Genomic DNA, 16,916 nt, shown 5'->3' with positions numbered 1-16,916 from the left:
GGCACTAAATTGCTTTCACACTTGTACTTTGGTTTGGTTACACTTGCATCAAACTAATTTTGTTTGGACAAAAATAACATTAGTAACTAAAAATCACGTTTTTAAATGATTATTTTACTTATCGAGATTATTTAGCGAGATGCCACAATACGTTTTGATGTATAATAAACATCAGTTGCAACCTGCATCCCTGAAGAATAATTAGCCATGCTACAGATTCACTTGCATATGCTGGAGTTTTATCTAATTAAAGCAGCATTTTAATATGCAAATAAAATGCAAGACATTTTTACAATGGTGTACTGTGGCTGTCAGTCGAGGTTTTTGATAAGCTTATGAGTTTGACAAAAACCTTATAATGAACACAACAAACATTTGGAAAAGGATGCTCTGATTAGATAAAATAAATTTAAAAAAAAAATTCTACATCAAAAATGTTTTATGTGGAGGAAAACTAACATTGCACATCTCCCTGAAATCACCATCCCTGGAGGAATAGTTTAGCGCCAGCATCCTGCTGCGAAGCTGCGTTTCTTCAGCAAGCACAGGAAAGCTGTTAGCTTAAACCCAAGGAGATAAGAACTGCTTTCACAAAATGTTTAAAATAGTTTTATCATCAAATTCAGGTATTTGATTTCTATTATTTAAAAATCCTCTAATTCTCTATATAGTTTACGATTCCCACTTTGGGAAGCACTGCTTTTAAATGCCCTTACAAGAGGAGCATAACTGCTACAGCACTTTAAGTGTTTGTCCCCTGAAAATAATGGTTCTTTGGCACAGTATAGGTCTCTGTTTACAGGCCTAAAAATATGGTCCTCCTCCTGAGAGCTCCAGCCAGATGGATGCATCACAGCGGAGGATTTCAGGAAGAGCACGACTCCAGATGAGCAGAGGATGCAGCCAGGAAGACAAACCGGCAGTGTACAGAAGTAAATCATCTTTATCTATCAAATATATAAAGATTGTATACTTGACAAAATGACCCAAAACTTTTTATTTAATTTTTTTGTCAAATTTGCAAACTTAAATAAAAATATGAAAAAAAAATACATTTTGAAATCAGACATTTACGTATATTCTGCATAAAGACAAAAGACCATTTTTTCTTACACTTTAATATTAAGACGACTTAAGGTCAGTTACATTTACTGAAATTATCTGCTATCCTTTTAAGCAACTTGGGAAAGCCCTGTGGTTAGAGGCTGCATTTTAATTCACGACCCTCGAGTTAACAAGAGCCAAATCTGTGGACATATTTTGAAATATAAGGAAAAGAATTGGTGCATTCACAGGTACAATTTCCAGATATGTTCAAAAATTTGTACTTGCGAATAAAATGTTTGAAGAGCTGAAGGAGCTTGTTTTGCAAGAAAAATCTGTCCAGTCCAAAACGTGCAAATCAACCACAGAACAAAAGCAAAAGTCTTTGTGAAAATCCTGGCAGAACAAGTCATGTAGCAACATGGTTGAAAGGCCACTTAGAAAGGAAGAAGTTAGCCACATAGAAAGCCAGATCAGTTTGTAAATGCCCTCAAGGAAAATTACCAATGTTTTTGAAGACATGTTCTGTCTCCTTATTAAATTAATATTGAAGTATTAGAGCATAACAGAAAAATGCCTGAGAACACAATTTTAACTTTTAAGGACATGGGTGGCCGCGTCATGTTTTAGGGGTGTTTTGCCACAGGCTGCCATTTTGCACTGCACAAAATAAAAGACCTCAGGACGAAAGAACATTATATGCAAATCCTGAAGCAACATATCCAGACATCAGCCAGGAAGTCAAAGCTTGAGCCCAGAAGATATTTTCAAATGGTTAATAACCCCAATCAGGACCAACTCTGGGCATTAGCCACATGTGTCGTTGCCTAGTGAGCGTCCCGTTGCTGCAACAACTCAAAGGAAACCCTAGAATAAAATAAACAACAACGCGCAGCCCTGTCAGGTGCTTTTTTCTCTTGCTGTTCAAATTGAAAATTCGAACAGCAATCGATCGTTCCTCAACTTGACAGATCCTCTGTCAATCAAATCCGCTGAGTAGGAAAACTGAATCTATCTACTGATGCTTCACAACCAGCTGTTCTGACAGAAGCAGGTCTGGCATTTTGTACACACATTTTTGTAAATGAGTTTGCAGAACCTGATCATAATTGCTCCACCTGTTCTTTGAGTTACACTCGAGCTGTATGGAGTCTCTCACACTTATCAAATTGGCTGTCGATCACAACTATTGGTGAGAAATCAGAGGAGTTATGTCATGTGGGCAGAGACAGAGCAGTAGCCACATCATAGCTTTTAATTACATTATTGCAATTACAGCCCTCAACAGAGAGGGATTTCTCTTATGTGTGAACATATATGTTTCTGTCAGTTATTTTCTTCATTTGGTTCCTTTTACATAGGTATAAAAGGGATATGTATATATATATATATATATATATATATATATATATATATATATATATATATATAACTGATCAAAATATATTAGTCACATTATTAATGTAAACAGAATTATGAAGCTTCAAGTGAAGTAGTAAAGAACAGTATTTTTTTGGCCCACATATAAATATAATTCAGAAAATAGTTGCCGATTAAAGTACTGGAAGATGTTTTTATAGCGGTGTTGTGGTTTGTTAGGAACGTCTGCTGAATGAAGTACATGATGCAGTCTTGTTTATGCTTTATGCTGAGAGTCTGATGTTGTTCGGCCATCACATTGATGTTGTTAATCAAAATAAATAAATTCTACTGCAGCTGTCGTGCAGTGTACAGTATTGCAACCTCTTTTAGATCCATAGTCTCACGTAAATTATTGGTTGTGTTTAACTCATCAAGTTGTCTCTCCATTGCATGTTCTGTTAGCAGGTAAACCTAATTGACATCTGTCCTGGACAGACGCACTGAGGAAACACCTGCCACATCTGGTGCTCTAAAACTCAATGTCTGTACAGTCAATAAAATGACTAAAGTTTCAAACCTTTCTGAGCTTTTATAGAAAAAAAGAAAAGTAATTGAACTGTATTTTTCAAATGGGTTGGAGTTTTCTTTTTATTAAAGATTTTGTCAAAAGGACTCCATTTTATAACAGTATTCACACTTTTTAAAACTACTTTACCACCTTCTATACTAAAAAAGTGTAATATTTTACACAGGGAACACAACCATGAATATTGATTTAAGTTATCTGTACAATATTTAAAGATTTTATCTGAACAGGACTAGTTTAGTCTTATTTAATACCAGACAACAAAAAGAAAAGTACAGAGAAGGAAACTATCTTATTCTACCTCACACTGTTATTGTTAAGAAGAACACGGTTGTGTAAACATAAGTACTTTCTCTTTGATATATTTGATCAAAATAATTTTCACTTTAGGATTTCACCTTTTAACACTGACTTTAATGCTCACCAAAATAAAACCAATTCAAACCAAAGCATCACCATATTATACAGTACGTGCAAAATCTAATCAAATTAAGGAAATGATACTACTTTAAAGACTTCAGTCCCTGAAGGAATGTGATTTTTTTACTACCCAGTAAATTGACTCCAAAATGCTGGATATCCCTTTTAATCCCCCCACCAAACATAAAACATGGATGCTCCCCAAAAAAGTTTTCTTTAGCAAAGTCACCACAGGCAGATCCAAAGTGCTGATCAAGATCTCACTAACTGAAGCTCATGCAGCAACATGCACTGTGCTCTTTTACATGAATGGTGTTGTTCGTGTTCTCCCTGACCTGTTCCTTTTTAGTCAAGCCCTAATCTAAGCTTCAAACTCAAATCTAAAGACAAACACCACTTTAGTGATGCTGGTCTTCACAGAGCATCCAGTCCCACAGCCTCCCTGATGGAAGATCTACTACATCACAATTCCTCCGAGGCATCCGAAGCCAGTAAAATATGTTTCCCCCCTATTAATCTGCCAGTGTGCATTTCCACCGCTCTAAAATGTCCACATAGCGCTCGATAAATTTCAGAGTGCACGCTATATTAGACTCCGCTGAAAGCCAGCACTTTAATTGGCAGGTCACACTTTGTAATAGCCGAAGACATCCACTTACAGAGTCTAACAAGAAAATTTGAAATGCATCGGCTGTACAGTCATTCGATGACAAGCTCTGAAGCGCTTCAATTTCCTGTTTTGGATTAAAGTGTGAAACAGCAGGAACAGCAGGAGCGGCGGCGGTGGCGGACGGAGATGCTGCAGAGCCCTCCCAGTCTGGGGGGGGGGCTGCGCTGTGACGATTAAATTACAGCAGGAGCGCCAGGCGCTCACATCAGGTTGTGTTCTCTCAGGTTTAAGTGCATGATGTAGTGCTTCACGTCCTTGAAGACAATTTGGATGTTCTCTGTGTCCGTGGCGCACGTGAAGTGGGGGTAGATCGTTTTCTCATCATTCACATTGAGACTGAGGAACATGTCCAGGATGAACTTTTGTCCTGCCTCAGCATCCTGCTGGGGACCTGAGAGAGGGGTCCAGCAGGACATTTGTTTAGTATACATTTGTAGAGCAAAACTGTTGATTTCACCTCAGTTAACTTATTATGAAATAGATGTAAGGTGACAATTGCAGGTGCATAAGAATCATTTCTTAGAAAGGGTGTTCCCTGGTAAAGATGTGTCAAAAAAGCCTTAAACTAATCTTACCGAATGGTAGAGAAATCTAATCTTTAACTTTTTAAAAAATCATTTGGATCTTTGTCCATCCCTCCTTGCACAATCTCTCTTGCTCGTACCTGGGATGAGTGTTTATTGAAAAGTCTGTCTGCACTCTTTTTCTGTTTTTTTTGTAAAGGGCAACATATTTTTTCATATAAAAACTCCCGCCATTTCAAAGAGTTCTTGATACCACATACACCACATGGGCACTAGGTGGTTTTTTCAGAATCTTATGTTTTCAAGCCACCAACCTGGAGTGATGCTGCCAGTGTTATATGATTATTTTTATTACTTATAGTACAGCTAATTAGAATTATGATTGTAAGTCATTAGAATTCCAATTATGATTAAAATAATCATATAATTATAATACATTACAATTATATTTGATTTTAGCTCAATATAAAAGGCTCAAAATTAGTCTTATTGTTCCAAATTAAAATCCCACTTATGGATTCCTGACTCCACAGTTTACATTTGTTACAGAAGGACAGACTTTCTTCAGAGTTTCAATTCTGAAATGTCTCAAAACTCAAATTCTGTGTGAAAAAAATGATGTTCCTTCATTTGAAATATCCTCCCCCCCACTTAAATGTACTTAAATTAAAGTAATAAAGTGAAACATTGTGGTATTACGAGGCTTTTTACACATGTGAAGGGGGCCAATAGGTGTGTAGGATGCCATACTTTTAACATGTTAGCCCTTACCCTTAAACTCTGGGAAGTAGTCCACCAAATGTGAATACGTGATTTTTTCCTTCAATAGATCCATCTTGTTGAGAAACAGAATGATCGAGGATTCGCTGAACCATTCATATTTTATGATTGTCTCGAACAAGGCCATGCTCTCCTCCATCCGATTCTGTGGGAAGCATATGAGCAAGAGTGAAAATATTAGGAGAAAAACCCGAGAGTCGTAATTCAGCGGCAAAGGGTGTGAGCAAATTCAGCTTCCTGCCAGATTCATCACAGAAAACTGTTTTCCACAGAGCAGAGTGACTAAAGGGCTCCCCCTGCAGGTCAACCTTATGCACAGCCACAAAGGAACATTGAGAGGAGGTTTTTGAGCGTGACCAAAGAGAAACAGAAAGAGAGAAACAGAGAGACAGAGAGAGAGAGCGGAGAAGGGAGAGAGGCATCAAGCTGGTGTCGGACTTGAGAAATCTGGGTCATCATTTCCACCTAACACGTTTGGCTTTAAACAAAGGGAACAATCTCCCTTTGTGTCCCTTAAAAGGATTTTTTTTTTATCATCCCAAAGTGAGCCTCTTTCACATCCCCCATGCACACAAATAATAAGACACTGTGTGAAAGAAAAAAGTTTTATTTTGTAGGCAGCGGCGGCAGCAGCAGCAGTCTGTCTCTCACCTCATGGTTGGACTCGGCGAGGACCTGATCGTACTCGCTGAGCGCCACCAGGAACATGATGGACGTGACTTTCTCAAAGCAGTGGATCCACTTTCTCCTTTCAGAACGCTGGCCACCCACATCCACCATCCTGAGGAGAAAGGTTAAAGCCATAAAGAAAAACACAGATTAACGATTAAAAAGAAAACATCGTGATGCTATCACACTTCTACAGATTGCATGTTAAGGAGATGATAAAATAAATGCTTGAGAGGAGAGCTAGGGATGTGGTCAAAAAAGCGCTGAGCAGGCGTGAACGTCTTGCTGCAAAGTCAACTCCCTCGAGTGCCAATTAGATCTGCAGCAGAGCTTAAGGACAAGAACAATGAAACCGTTTGGCCACATTGGCAAAAACTACGTATGAAGAAGTCAAGGTGACGTTTTCAAACAATAAACCAGCTGCCAAGCATGGTGGTAGTAGCGTCATTATTTGGCACTCACACTGCTAGTGGCATTGTTGAGTCGCAAAAATAAATGAAGTGTATAATGAACATAAATTTGCAGAACTACATGTTCATTCTTCAACTTCGCCTATTCTCAGCAAATAAGATTGGTGAAATAGGAACACAACAGGGTTTTCCGAACACGCGACTTTTCCTTAATTCTCTTTATATGGCCACCATAATGTAACATAATGTAATGTTGTTCGTTTGTTTATTGTGCTACGTTTTTATCATGTAAAGCCCAATAATTAAAACTGGCCCCAGAATGAATAAAACAGACCAGCATTATTCATCTAATGCATTCTTCCTGACTTCACATTTAGACCCCAACTCTATTAAAAATGTTTAAACTATGCTGAAAAGCCAGGTGCATGCCGAGAAACCAATTTATATAAGCTCTACTATTTCTGATGAGTGGTCCAAATATCCACACAAAAAGTGGATGGTTTTTCTGCAGCTATAAGACGTTTATCCAAATGTTACCAGGAGCGCATCCACACATTTAGCTTGTTTGCTGATTTCAAACACGCCTCAACCTAAAGAGTTTAGGAATCTGGACCGAATAACAAATCAAATGCAAATTGAGCTTCTATGTTTCTTAAAATGTTTCCTACTACTAATAATACCCCACAACTATCCCAGTGATGGAGTGCGTGTGAACTGCAGTGCTTTCCATGCAAATACAGACTCGTCAAAGTTTCATTTACCATGTAACTATTACATGAGGGCTTTAAAACATCTTCACTGCTACTGTGCAATGAGATCCATGTTCTGTTTGGTCGTCGTATTCAAAGCAGTAATCAGGTATTTCCTGCAGTCTGACTAATTGGAAATCATGCAAATATGACAACAGGAAAAGCGTAAGCAATCACTCCTAATGTGTCAACAATGTGCCTCGCATTTTGAGTGTTTTTTTTTTTGTTTTTTGTAATGTATGACATTCCCAGACACAGAGTAGTACTTTGCCAAAAACCCACTGTATTAACTTTTTAGTGTGTGGTAGCAACCTCTTTTCCTCCCTGGCATAATGGGACAATACTAAGCTACCTGTTTTAGGTCAGTTAAGACTACCAAAATTTTTTCAATGCCGGAATAATGAAAGATATAATTTTAAATTACTTTCTTTAAAGGCAGACGTTTTCCCAAACAAAGATGAGAATGCCTCTAAAGAATTTCGGGAAAGCCTCGATAATGAAGTCGTGCCTGAAACAATGCAGAGAAAATGTACCCAGTCAAAGACAGAGCTGCAATGATTAGTGGATCACGGCCATGAAAAAAATTTGTCAACCTGCTGTGTAGAAGGATGATTATATAGAATGCTAGTTTACAGGAAATGGTGGAGTCAGTGCTGTCTCCATTGTCTGCCAGTTGGCTGTTATTTGAAGCCAAAGTGAATGTAGGCTGCACAAACAGAGCTGCCCTTCAATATTAGAGCTGCTGCAGGGAATGAGTTTCAAAAATTCAAGCACCAGAGCCGTGTGTCAACTCTGGACAGGTAAACGTCATTGAGTTAAAACATGTGGTCCTTCGCTGTGTTGTGTGTAAGTTTGGATGTCAAATCCCCCCATTAACCCAGACTAAAGTACTCCAATACAGAACAGATCAATTATCTGCAGCCAAGAATACTTTTTAGGAGTAGAGTTTTTTAGAGGGAATGCTTGGATGAAGAAAAAAAGAGAGAAAAATAAAATAACCGAGCAAAGAGTCAGGGAGCACTGATCTGTAGAACGACACTTCCAGTGTGGTCTGTGTAAGATATTAATTCATTCAACAGACCTGCATTTTTGAGTAAGAGTGAAATAGATGTTGCCCATACAAGTTTCCCCATTCATTTTATAATATGCACCTTTTTGATCATGAAATTATGCCTTTGAACAATCTGTTGGAAGTTGAGGGTGCTAATGGCCAAAATGTGCCATACCTGGGGTACATTGAATTAAATTTGACTTTTCCACCTGAATTTCTTGGCTCACTAATTGACGTGGATACCCTAGCTTTGGTGGTCCCAGACACCAAGACCACACATCCACTTTTACTAGTAGGCACAAATACCCTTGACATTGCTTACAAGAAGCACCTTGAGAGTCAGGCTACTACTTTTAAACCCACAGCCTTTGGGTATCAAACTGTCCTGAAAATTTTGCAGCACAGGCATACTCAAACCACAACTGAACATCCAGTTGTCCTAACTCTGCAGCCTGACCAACCACAAACTATATTATCTGGCCAAACTGTTGTCCTTGAGGGATGTTTGACCACACGGTTACTGAGGGAAGAGAAGGTGGTTGTTGTTGAATACCCAGCCTCTTCCTGTCTGCCTGGGGGACTTATGGTTAATACATGTCTCATTAATATACCTCAACATCGGCCTTGTAATTTGCCAGTTGTGGTAACTAATGAGTCAGACCATTCCATCATCATCCCCGCAAGAGCAGTCATTGCAGAGATTGCTGTGTTCCAGTCTGTTATCTCAAAAGAGCACAGTGTTAAAATCCATGAATCTGTAGAGCCATTAACAACTCAGCTTCAATACAATTTTGGAGAATCATCTTTAACACCACAATGGAAAAGTCGGATCATTTCAAAGCTCAACAACATACCAGAGGTCTTTGCCAAACACGACCTTGATTTTGGTCGAACAGACAAAGTGAAACATCAGATAAGATTGTCTGACCCTACACCATTTAAACAAAGACCACGCCCTATACATCCACAGGATGTTGATGCTGTGAGAAAGCATCTGCAAGAATTGTTTGAGTCTGGAGTAATCCGTGAATCAGAGTCTCCATTTGCCTCACCCATTATGGTGGTTCGTAAGAAAAATGGCTCTGTACGTCTCTGTATTGATTATCGGAAACTCAACATACAAACTATTAAAGATGCTTATGCTCTTCCGAAGCTAGAAGATGCGTTTACTGCACTGGCAGGCTCTAAATGGTTCTCGGTGCTGGACCTAAAATCTGGGTATTACCAGATAGAAATGGAGGAAGCCGATAAGAACAACAGCAACAAAGCAACAAAGTGCACAACATTGTTCATCAGTCCCGATTGTTGATCTCTGTCGCTCTTTTCCAAAATGTGATTCTTCTTCTTTAAGTAGTCTCTATAGTGTTAACAAACTTCATCCACCATTTGCACCAACTGTTTTTATTTATTTGAAATGACATAACTAGAGAAACCTAAAATATGTGACAAAAATAACAAAATAAATGAACTACTGTATGTGCTTTTTTTGATTCCCAACAAATATTCCAATAAAACTTTTTGTTATCAATAATTGCCTCAGCAAACCAGATGTTCTACCTGTGATATTGCAGCAGCAAGAGACCCAGAGAAGCATGAACAAAAATAATAAAACTCACCTGAACACCACATTCTCCAGGTCAAAGGGATACTCTATTATTCCTGTTGTAGGCACTCTGACCCTTAGGATATCTTGCTGGGTTGGCAGATAAGCAGAATCAGCAATTCGAGCCAAGTCACTGAGATAGCTGAAGGCAATGGGAGATATTGCAGAGTTTAAAAAAAAATTAGAATTGAATTATTTATTGAAAACTGAATTCTCAGTATTTGCTTCTAAGACATTTGGTAAAAACTAAAAAAGGAATTATTATCAGACTGTTTTTTTCTGAGAATACTGAAGAATTAAGCACAGTAAACTATTTGACAACGTTTAAGAAGTTATTAGTCTGTTTACACTCACTATTTAGCCGAGTCTGAGAGCTGGTATTCCCTCCGCCGAGTGTAGCATTCCTGAATTCCCGGATCATTCCACAGGCTCTCCAAGGCCTCCACGTATGGGTTTGTTAATGTTTTCACACTTTCCACATCAACGCCAATGACCAAGACGGCATTTTCCTGAGCCACAGAATGTAAAGTCAGTTTGATTTGCAAAGATCATGTTGTAAAATACAACTTTGCAACAAGAACGCCATCATTGCAAACTGAGAACGAATGAGTTTTCCATTTCACAAATTCTTCTTCCTGAGCTGCAGATCTCTGCTTTAGATTCATCCATAACTTTATCCCTGACTTGTCTGCTCTGTCCCTTGATCTCATGATGCTGTTTGGTCAAATATGTTCTACAACAAACCTCTGAGACTTATGTAGAAAAATTGGATTAATAATGAGATTAAATTTCACACAATCAAACTCTAATTAATTATATTAATTTACTGATTCAGTAAATTCTGAGGGGAATTGGTTGGACCAGATTTTATTTGTGGATGTGTCAGAGTTAACAGGATGAAAACAAAACCGAATCTCATTTTTCAGATTTTATCTGTAAATAAAATTATCAGTTTGCTTCTGCTTCAAAATTATCTAGACCACTCTGCTGTTCTACCACATTAAATCTTATTAAAATACACTGCAGCTTGTGGCTTAATCTATATCTTTGTTTACTTGTACTTTCAAAATGACAATATTTCCTAAGCTGCTTTACAAGCCAGAAATATATTGAAACGACTAAAGCTATAAATCTAGAGAGAAAAATAGTCACCTAAATACACTTAAAACCGAGTGCTAAATAACAACCAGAACAATAAAAAAATATACATATATTTTTAAACAATGTGATTTTTGAGTCTAAAATGAAGACAAGCAGCGACGCAGTGGAACAACTTTTAGCTCGTCAGAACCTTTCTGAACTTTTAACAATAATGTAAAGTCAGTGCAGCACCTTTAGCTTTCACATTAAGCCTGAAAATTGGTTCTTCCACTTCCTGTTTGAAGTTCTTCAGCTGCAGACCTTCAGAGTAAGCTTTCACCAATAATCTACTTAGGGTTGGAGCGGCTCGGTGATCATTTATGGCGAACCACTACAGTCCGTTTACATTCAGGCACGCTTGTTTACGACTACATCTCCATCAGGAAACATTCCCAGCTGCCTCGATGTGTAATGTGTCACGACAAACATGTTATCCATGATTCATAAAGCGGCGGATTTGAACCGGTCCTTCTAGTAGTGTTCCTGCCACAAGCCGCTAATCTGAGCAAAATGCCATTGTTAGGTAATGCATCTTAGTCCACTGTAAATAAACTGAACAAGCTGATTAAACCATCATTAACTTTCATCAAACAAAAACCATTACAGAGCTGTTTATTGGATCCTTTCTCTGCCTACACTGCAGTTAATTAAGTTATTTGTAAGAATTTGCGGGAGAATATCGCTGCTTTGCCGTTTATTTAAATATTGATGTGTTATGCTTGATATATCGTGCACAGTCTACGTTATTAACACTGGTATTTGGTGTTTTACATCCTCCAATACTCCAAAACGTTCAGCCTCAAATTTAAACAAAAGCAAGCTGGCAAGTATGAAGAATTTCCAGCCAAAGTGACAGCTGCTGCGTTCAGATTTTATCAGCACTCATTAAATGTAGCTCCAGGAGCCGTTTTAAAAACATTGTCTCAATGATTTTTATCATGTTTCCTGCTGGTTTGTAATGAACCAGCCCAAATGAAGGGCTTCCTTCCTGCTATAAGCTTGATGAGAAAACATGGTAAAAAAGGCTGAAGGTGGAAGCTCCCAGCTGAGAGCCGGGTATTCCCACCATAACGATTCGGATGCTGTGCAACATTTTCCTGCTGGAATCATATTTCCCAAAACAATGCAACTGGAAAACTTTTTTAGTTTTGTCCAAACTACCTCTTTTACAACTACTTTCCTTTACTGCTGACAGGTTCAAAACAATTCTGGAAGCCAGTCATGTTTTTGTGCCTTGCAAAAAGTATTCACACCTGGAAACATTACGCATTTTTCCACGCTACAACCATCAAACACAGTGTTATTCGCATGGGTTTTATGAGACAGACAAAAACAAAGTAGTGCATTTGTGTGAAGTGGAAAAAAAGATCTATCTTTAACTTTTTAAGCAATAAAAATCTGACAAAACTGTAACCTGTGTTTTTATTCAGCCGATCTGAGCCAATGCCTTGCAAAACACCTGCTGGTACAATTACAGATGTGAATATGTTTGGTGTATGTTGATAACAACATTGTACATCCAGAAACTAAACCTTTTGTTTTTCTTTGCAAAATACCTCAAGCTCTGTCAGATTGAAAGACAAGTGTCTCTGAACACCGATTCTAAGTTTTGCCACAGATTTTCAACTGGAGCTCCGTCTGGACTTTGACTGGACCATTGTAAGACACAAATATGCTTTGATTAATAGTCCCAGAAATCACTGCGATAATATTGTGGATATTTTAAATATCCAAAATACATAAACATACCATAAATAAATAACACGTAAAAGTAAGCGAGTGCAATCCACACCTCAATTTAAGTATTTTATTTATTTTAAAAATGTATTTACTTCACAATTTGTGTTGCTCTATCACATGGAATCACAACCAAATACCTAAAAGATTGTGGTTGTGCTGTAGCAAAATGCAAAACCACAAAGTGTGTGAATACCTCTGCAAGGCGATGCACATCAGATGATAAATGGATCATGTAATTAATGCAACAGCCCTATTAGTCTCCCTTTGACAGCTTCCTGTATGAAGATTCCTCAGTTGCAGTGTATCCATTGCAAAGTACAGTTAAACATTCAACCGTTTTGAGGCATGAAGTGGTAGCAGTTACCTAATCTTCAGCTTTATCGAAAAAATAAAATAAAATTAAGGCAACAACATCAGAACCAGAGACTCAAATAAACAAACGGAGATCATAAAAAATGTCGCTTTCTCTCCCTCTCTACTAGATACAGTGTTTGAGTCTCTGTAGCTAATAGAAGCAAAATAAATGTTGAGCAGGCTGCTAAAGTGGAGTGGAAACTGCTGCACATCTTCTACACAGCACAGATAAAAGAGAAGTTGGACAGCAGCATGCGTTCAGTCAGACATTTACTCGACAGCACAAAAACAAAGTGCAGTACAGGAGGTCATCTTTCCTGCAATAGTTTGAATGCCCAATTAATGTCTCTACTAGCAATTCAATTTTTAAGTTGAATTCACTCCAGTTTGACTGTGGTTGTGATTAAGTGTACTTACTTTTCACCATCATCACATTTAAACTAATATGTTATTCCTGGGTTACAAATTCATCCTCAGTCCTCTGAGCCAGCACAGATCTCCATCCCCTTACAAGTCAAAAGCTGACTCAGACTCAACGCCTTGTGTCTGCCTCTCGTCCCGACCTGAAACTCTCGCTGTTTTTAACTGTTGTATACTTCTGTGAGCCAGCAAATTTAAGAGACTAATGTGCTCCTGTCATCGGCGTGACAGGTGCAAATTCCTGTGGGATTAATAGGGAATTGTCTGCCCTTAGCAGGCCTGCCGTGTTCCACCATGCGTTCACCTGAGAGACAGCCTGCTTTGCAAGCAGACAAAATTCACTGGCAGCAACATTGCAAGCCTAAACACTGTTGAAAATTACCAGAAGTGCTTTTCTGGGGTGTGTTGCAGACTGTAATGCGCCTTTTGCATGCTCTGTAAGTAAACCTTGCGAATACCTCTCTGAAGCGGTGTGGAGTAAACCCTCTTTTCTCACTTTGTTTGACTGAAGCAACAATGAAACGAAGAAGGAAAAAAAAAAAAGGAAGAAAAAGCTGTCAGGCCTACCTGGTTGTGCTTATACTTATAAGAGATCTGTAATGTGCTCATGGCTTGGATCATGGCCTGCATTGCTGTGAAGATGTTCTCATAAATCAGTCCGGTGAAGCCTTTCCTGTCCTCCTCAGAGTATCCACGGCCGTGGATGATCCTCATCTGTTTGATGAAAGTACTCTTCCCACTTTCACCAGTACCTGGCCACCAACAGAAGCAACGGAAACGAGATCATCTCATTTTAAAACTTGGAAGAACAAGACATCTTAAAACCATAATGCCGCCTGTGGTCTTTACAAAAACAAGAAGTTTCACCTCTAAACAGCAATGAAACTGTTTACCTTAAACACATACATTTTGGTTGTATTTGTTTCTATTACTTCCTCTGTTTGTTCACACTATGAAGGTATTGCTGACATCATTGTGAAACCTTGAAGAAGCAGCACTTTTTATTTGTAGCTGATGAGTCTAAATCTACAGATTACACTTATGACCAGCACATAAATTGTCAGTCAAAGTCAAACTGTAATGTAGATGACATCTAATCAAGGCGAGACTTCCTCAAAATCATGCGCTGTCTTGAATTTGAAGTAACGGGAACAGGTTCTGCATGAGTCAGTCTTTGCGAAATGCCTTTCAGCATGTTCACAGCATTGCTGATTTCATTTCTTGGAAAGATTATAGCCGCCAAAGACTGAATAAGGTGTCTGAAACATTCCTCAGAGAGCATCATGTTGACATGATAGCGTCACACAGCTGATCCAGATTTGTCAGCTGCACAACCATAATGCGAATGTCCCGTTCCAACACTATCACAGCGATGTTTTTATTGGATTTAGATTTAGTGACTGCGATGGCCTTTTTGTAACAGTTTGAGGTGCTCTGAGCTTTGTAACACGGCGTGTTATACTGCTGCAAGTAGCCCCCAACAAACAGGTACACTCTAAGTAAGCAAGTAAATGTTATTTATATGGCTGTTTCTAAATATAAAAACCACTAAGTGCTTCACAAAGAGCGCATAAATACTGTTGTGATGTTTAAACGATACTCAGATGGTACAGAGGCGCCTAAAATGTTCCAAGAAAACATCCCCCACACCAGTACACCAGTCTAAACCCTGGTTACAGGCTGGATGGATCCACTGCTCTCATGTTTACCCCATATTCTGACACTAAACCCGAAATTGAGATTAAATCAAATGCTCCTCCAATCTGGTATTGCCCAGTTTTAGTTAGCCTGTGTGAATTGTTGCTTTAATTTCCTGTTCTTTTCTGACAATGATGGCATACCGGTACCGCCTCCTTAGCCTAGCTGTTACAAGGTTTAGAGATGGTAAACCTTGACTCATTAGATCCAGGGATCTAATGAGTCATTATTTGAGCCACTTCTGTGCCTCTAGAACTGCTCTGACGTGTGAAATCAGCAAGACATCTTAGTCCACACAACTGTTGTTTGATAGATATTTTCTCTTTTACGGATCATAAGAACAGGAGAGATATTTTGTACGTGAAGCCCGCAAAGCAGCAGTTTCTGAAACACGTTCAATGTCAACTAAATCCCTTTTCTTCTGGACTCTTATGCGCAGTTTGAACTTTGTCAAGTCTTCTTCGCCTCATCTAGATTTATCAGAGCACTGAGCTGTTGATTGGCTGATTATTCCTTCATTTTTCATTAACAAGCAATCATGAAAGTGGTTGGTATATGATTGTTTTTGGGGTTTTTTTGTTTTCCGCCTTAGAACAGCCTCAGACTTTACATTGCGTTAGTCTTTAAACCAGTTTTCCCTCAGCAGTCAATGTTTGCCATCAGTATTTGATTGAATATTGTGAAACATGAACAGTTTATTTGCTCATTTTAAAGTGAATATAATTTAATATAATTTCTTGCTACTGTACTTTTACTGCACTCCCTTTTACACAATAGCGAATGTGGACTTTGCGTTTTGGTGCAATTTACATGATTCAACCGTGAGATAGATGAACACTGCGTGCAAATCACACAATGTTGCGGTTGTCGTTGCATGAGGATTACCTATGAAATACAAATGTCAAAACCCTGAGTTATCTCGTAGAAATATTGAATAAAAAGCAGTGTTTTTACCATAAATCAGTAAGCTTAATGAAACTTTGAGAGGGGGGGGGGGGACTGGCGAATATCTCTCCCAACTCCTAATCATATGTTTATAGCCAGAGGTTATTAGACCGCGGTTTTCGTCCCTCACCCAGCAGTAGGAGCTTAAACTCGCGTTGGGAATCCTTCTTGTCCTTGCGGAGCTGCTTCTCAATCTCAGCGTTGATCCTCCGAGCTTCTTTGGCCTCTGGACTGAGGCAGCAGGTCCCCATGGAGCTCAGCGTCATTGCTCCAGGAGAACGCTTCACCTTACATGGCAGACACGCACAGCAAAAGTGAGGAACGGAGAGCGCCGCGCACCTTTAAATCTGCATCATTTTAGACCGCCGAATGTCTCATTTGAGTAACTTCAAAACACTCTTATTCTGACCTGGAAGCAAGAGCAAGGCAATTTGAGGAAGTGCGAGAACAACTGTTAAGTTCCTCTCTAGTGAAGAGGAAACATAAGTTTGTGTAACAACTTTTGCGTAGCGAGTCTTTACAAACCCTATAGCAGAGCTCCGGGCGTGGCGGGCTTATTATGCTGGATTTCTCCCCCTCCTCTTTAAAACGTTTTGAAAGAGAAAGAAAAATAGATTGTGGAATTGAAAAAATAATGATAATATCCGCCTGTCCAGGTTCTGACTTTTCTGTAGCTGCCGTTATTCTGTGCGTTCAGTTCCCGACCTGCTGGTATCTTGGATGAAACCCAACTAACTAAACCATGTGACAG

The 16,916-nt window shown here is 38.8% G+C and overlaps 1 protein-coding gene across 2 annotated transcripts; it reads right to left on the bottom strand.

The window, feature by feature from the left end:
* Positions 1 to 3,023: 3,023 nt before the first annotated feature.
* On the bottom strand, positions 3,024 to 16,907 carry LOC114150060 (guanine nucleotide-binding protein subunit alpha-11-like). 2 transcript variants are annotated; one of them, XM_028026252.1, is made up of 8 exons: positions 16,575 to 16,907; positions 16,296 to 16,452; positions 14,090 to 14,274; positions 10,223 to 10,377; positions 9,882 to 10,010; positions 6,038 to 6,167; positions 5,378 to 5,531; positions 3,024 to 4,473 (listed from the first exon to the last, which is right to left on the bottom strand). In XM_028026252.1, the coding sequence occupies exons 2-8, from the start codon at positions 16,429 to 16,431 to the stop codon at positions 4,283 to 4,285; spliced, it is 1,080 nt and encodes a 359-aa protein (XP_027882053.1). In that variant the 5' UTR covers positions 16,432 to 16,452; positions 16,575 to 16,907; the 3' UTR covers positions 3,024 to 4,282. The 2 variants fall into 2 exon arrangements, with proteins under 2 accessions (XP_027882053.1, XP_027882054.1); XM_028026253.1 differs by having other exon boundaries at positions 16,691 to 16,907.
* Positions 16,908 to 16,916: the final 9 nt, after the last annotated feature.

This window comes from Xiphophorus couchianus, chromosome 8 (genome assembly GCF_001444195.1).
Source record: "Xiphophorus couchianus chromosome 8, X_couchianus-1.0, whole genome shotgun sequence".
In the NCBI taxonomy this organism is placed as follows: Eukaryota; Metazoa; Chordata; class Actinopteri; order Cyprinodontiformes; family Poeciliidae; genus Xiphophorus; species Xiphophorus couchianus.
The sequence above is the reverse complement of the archived record's forward strand: the minus strand, read 5'-3'. Positions and strand labels throughout refer to the sequence as shown.

What these genes read in the sequence shown, in the direction of transcription:
- LOC114150060 (XM_028026252.1), bottom strand. Translation starts at nt 16,431, where the DNA reads ATGACGCTGAGCTCCATGGGGACCTGCTGCCTCAGTCCAGAGGCCAAA. An exon ending in CTCTCAGACTCGGCTAAATA is followed by an intron (nt 10,011 to 10,222) that starts GTGAGTGTAAAC and finishes CATTGCCTTCAG; the next exon opens with CTATCTCAGTGACTTGGCTC. An exon ending in CTACTTCCCAGAGTTTAAGG is followed by an intron (nt 4,474 to 5,377) that starts GTAAGGGCTAAC and finishes CCCCTCTCTCAG; the next exon opens with GTCCCCAGCAGGATGCTGAG.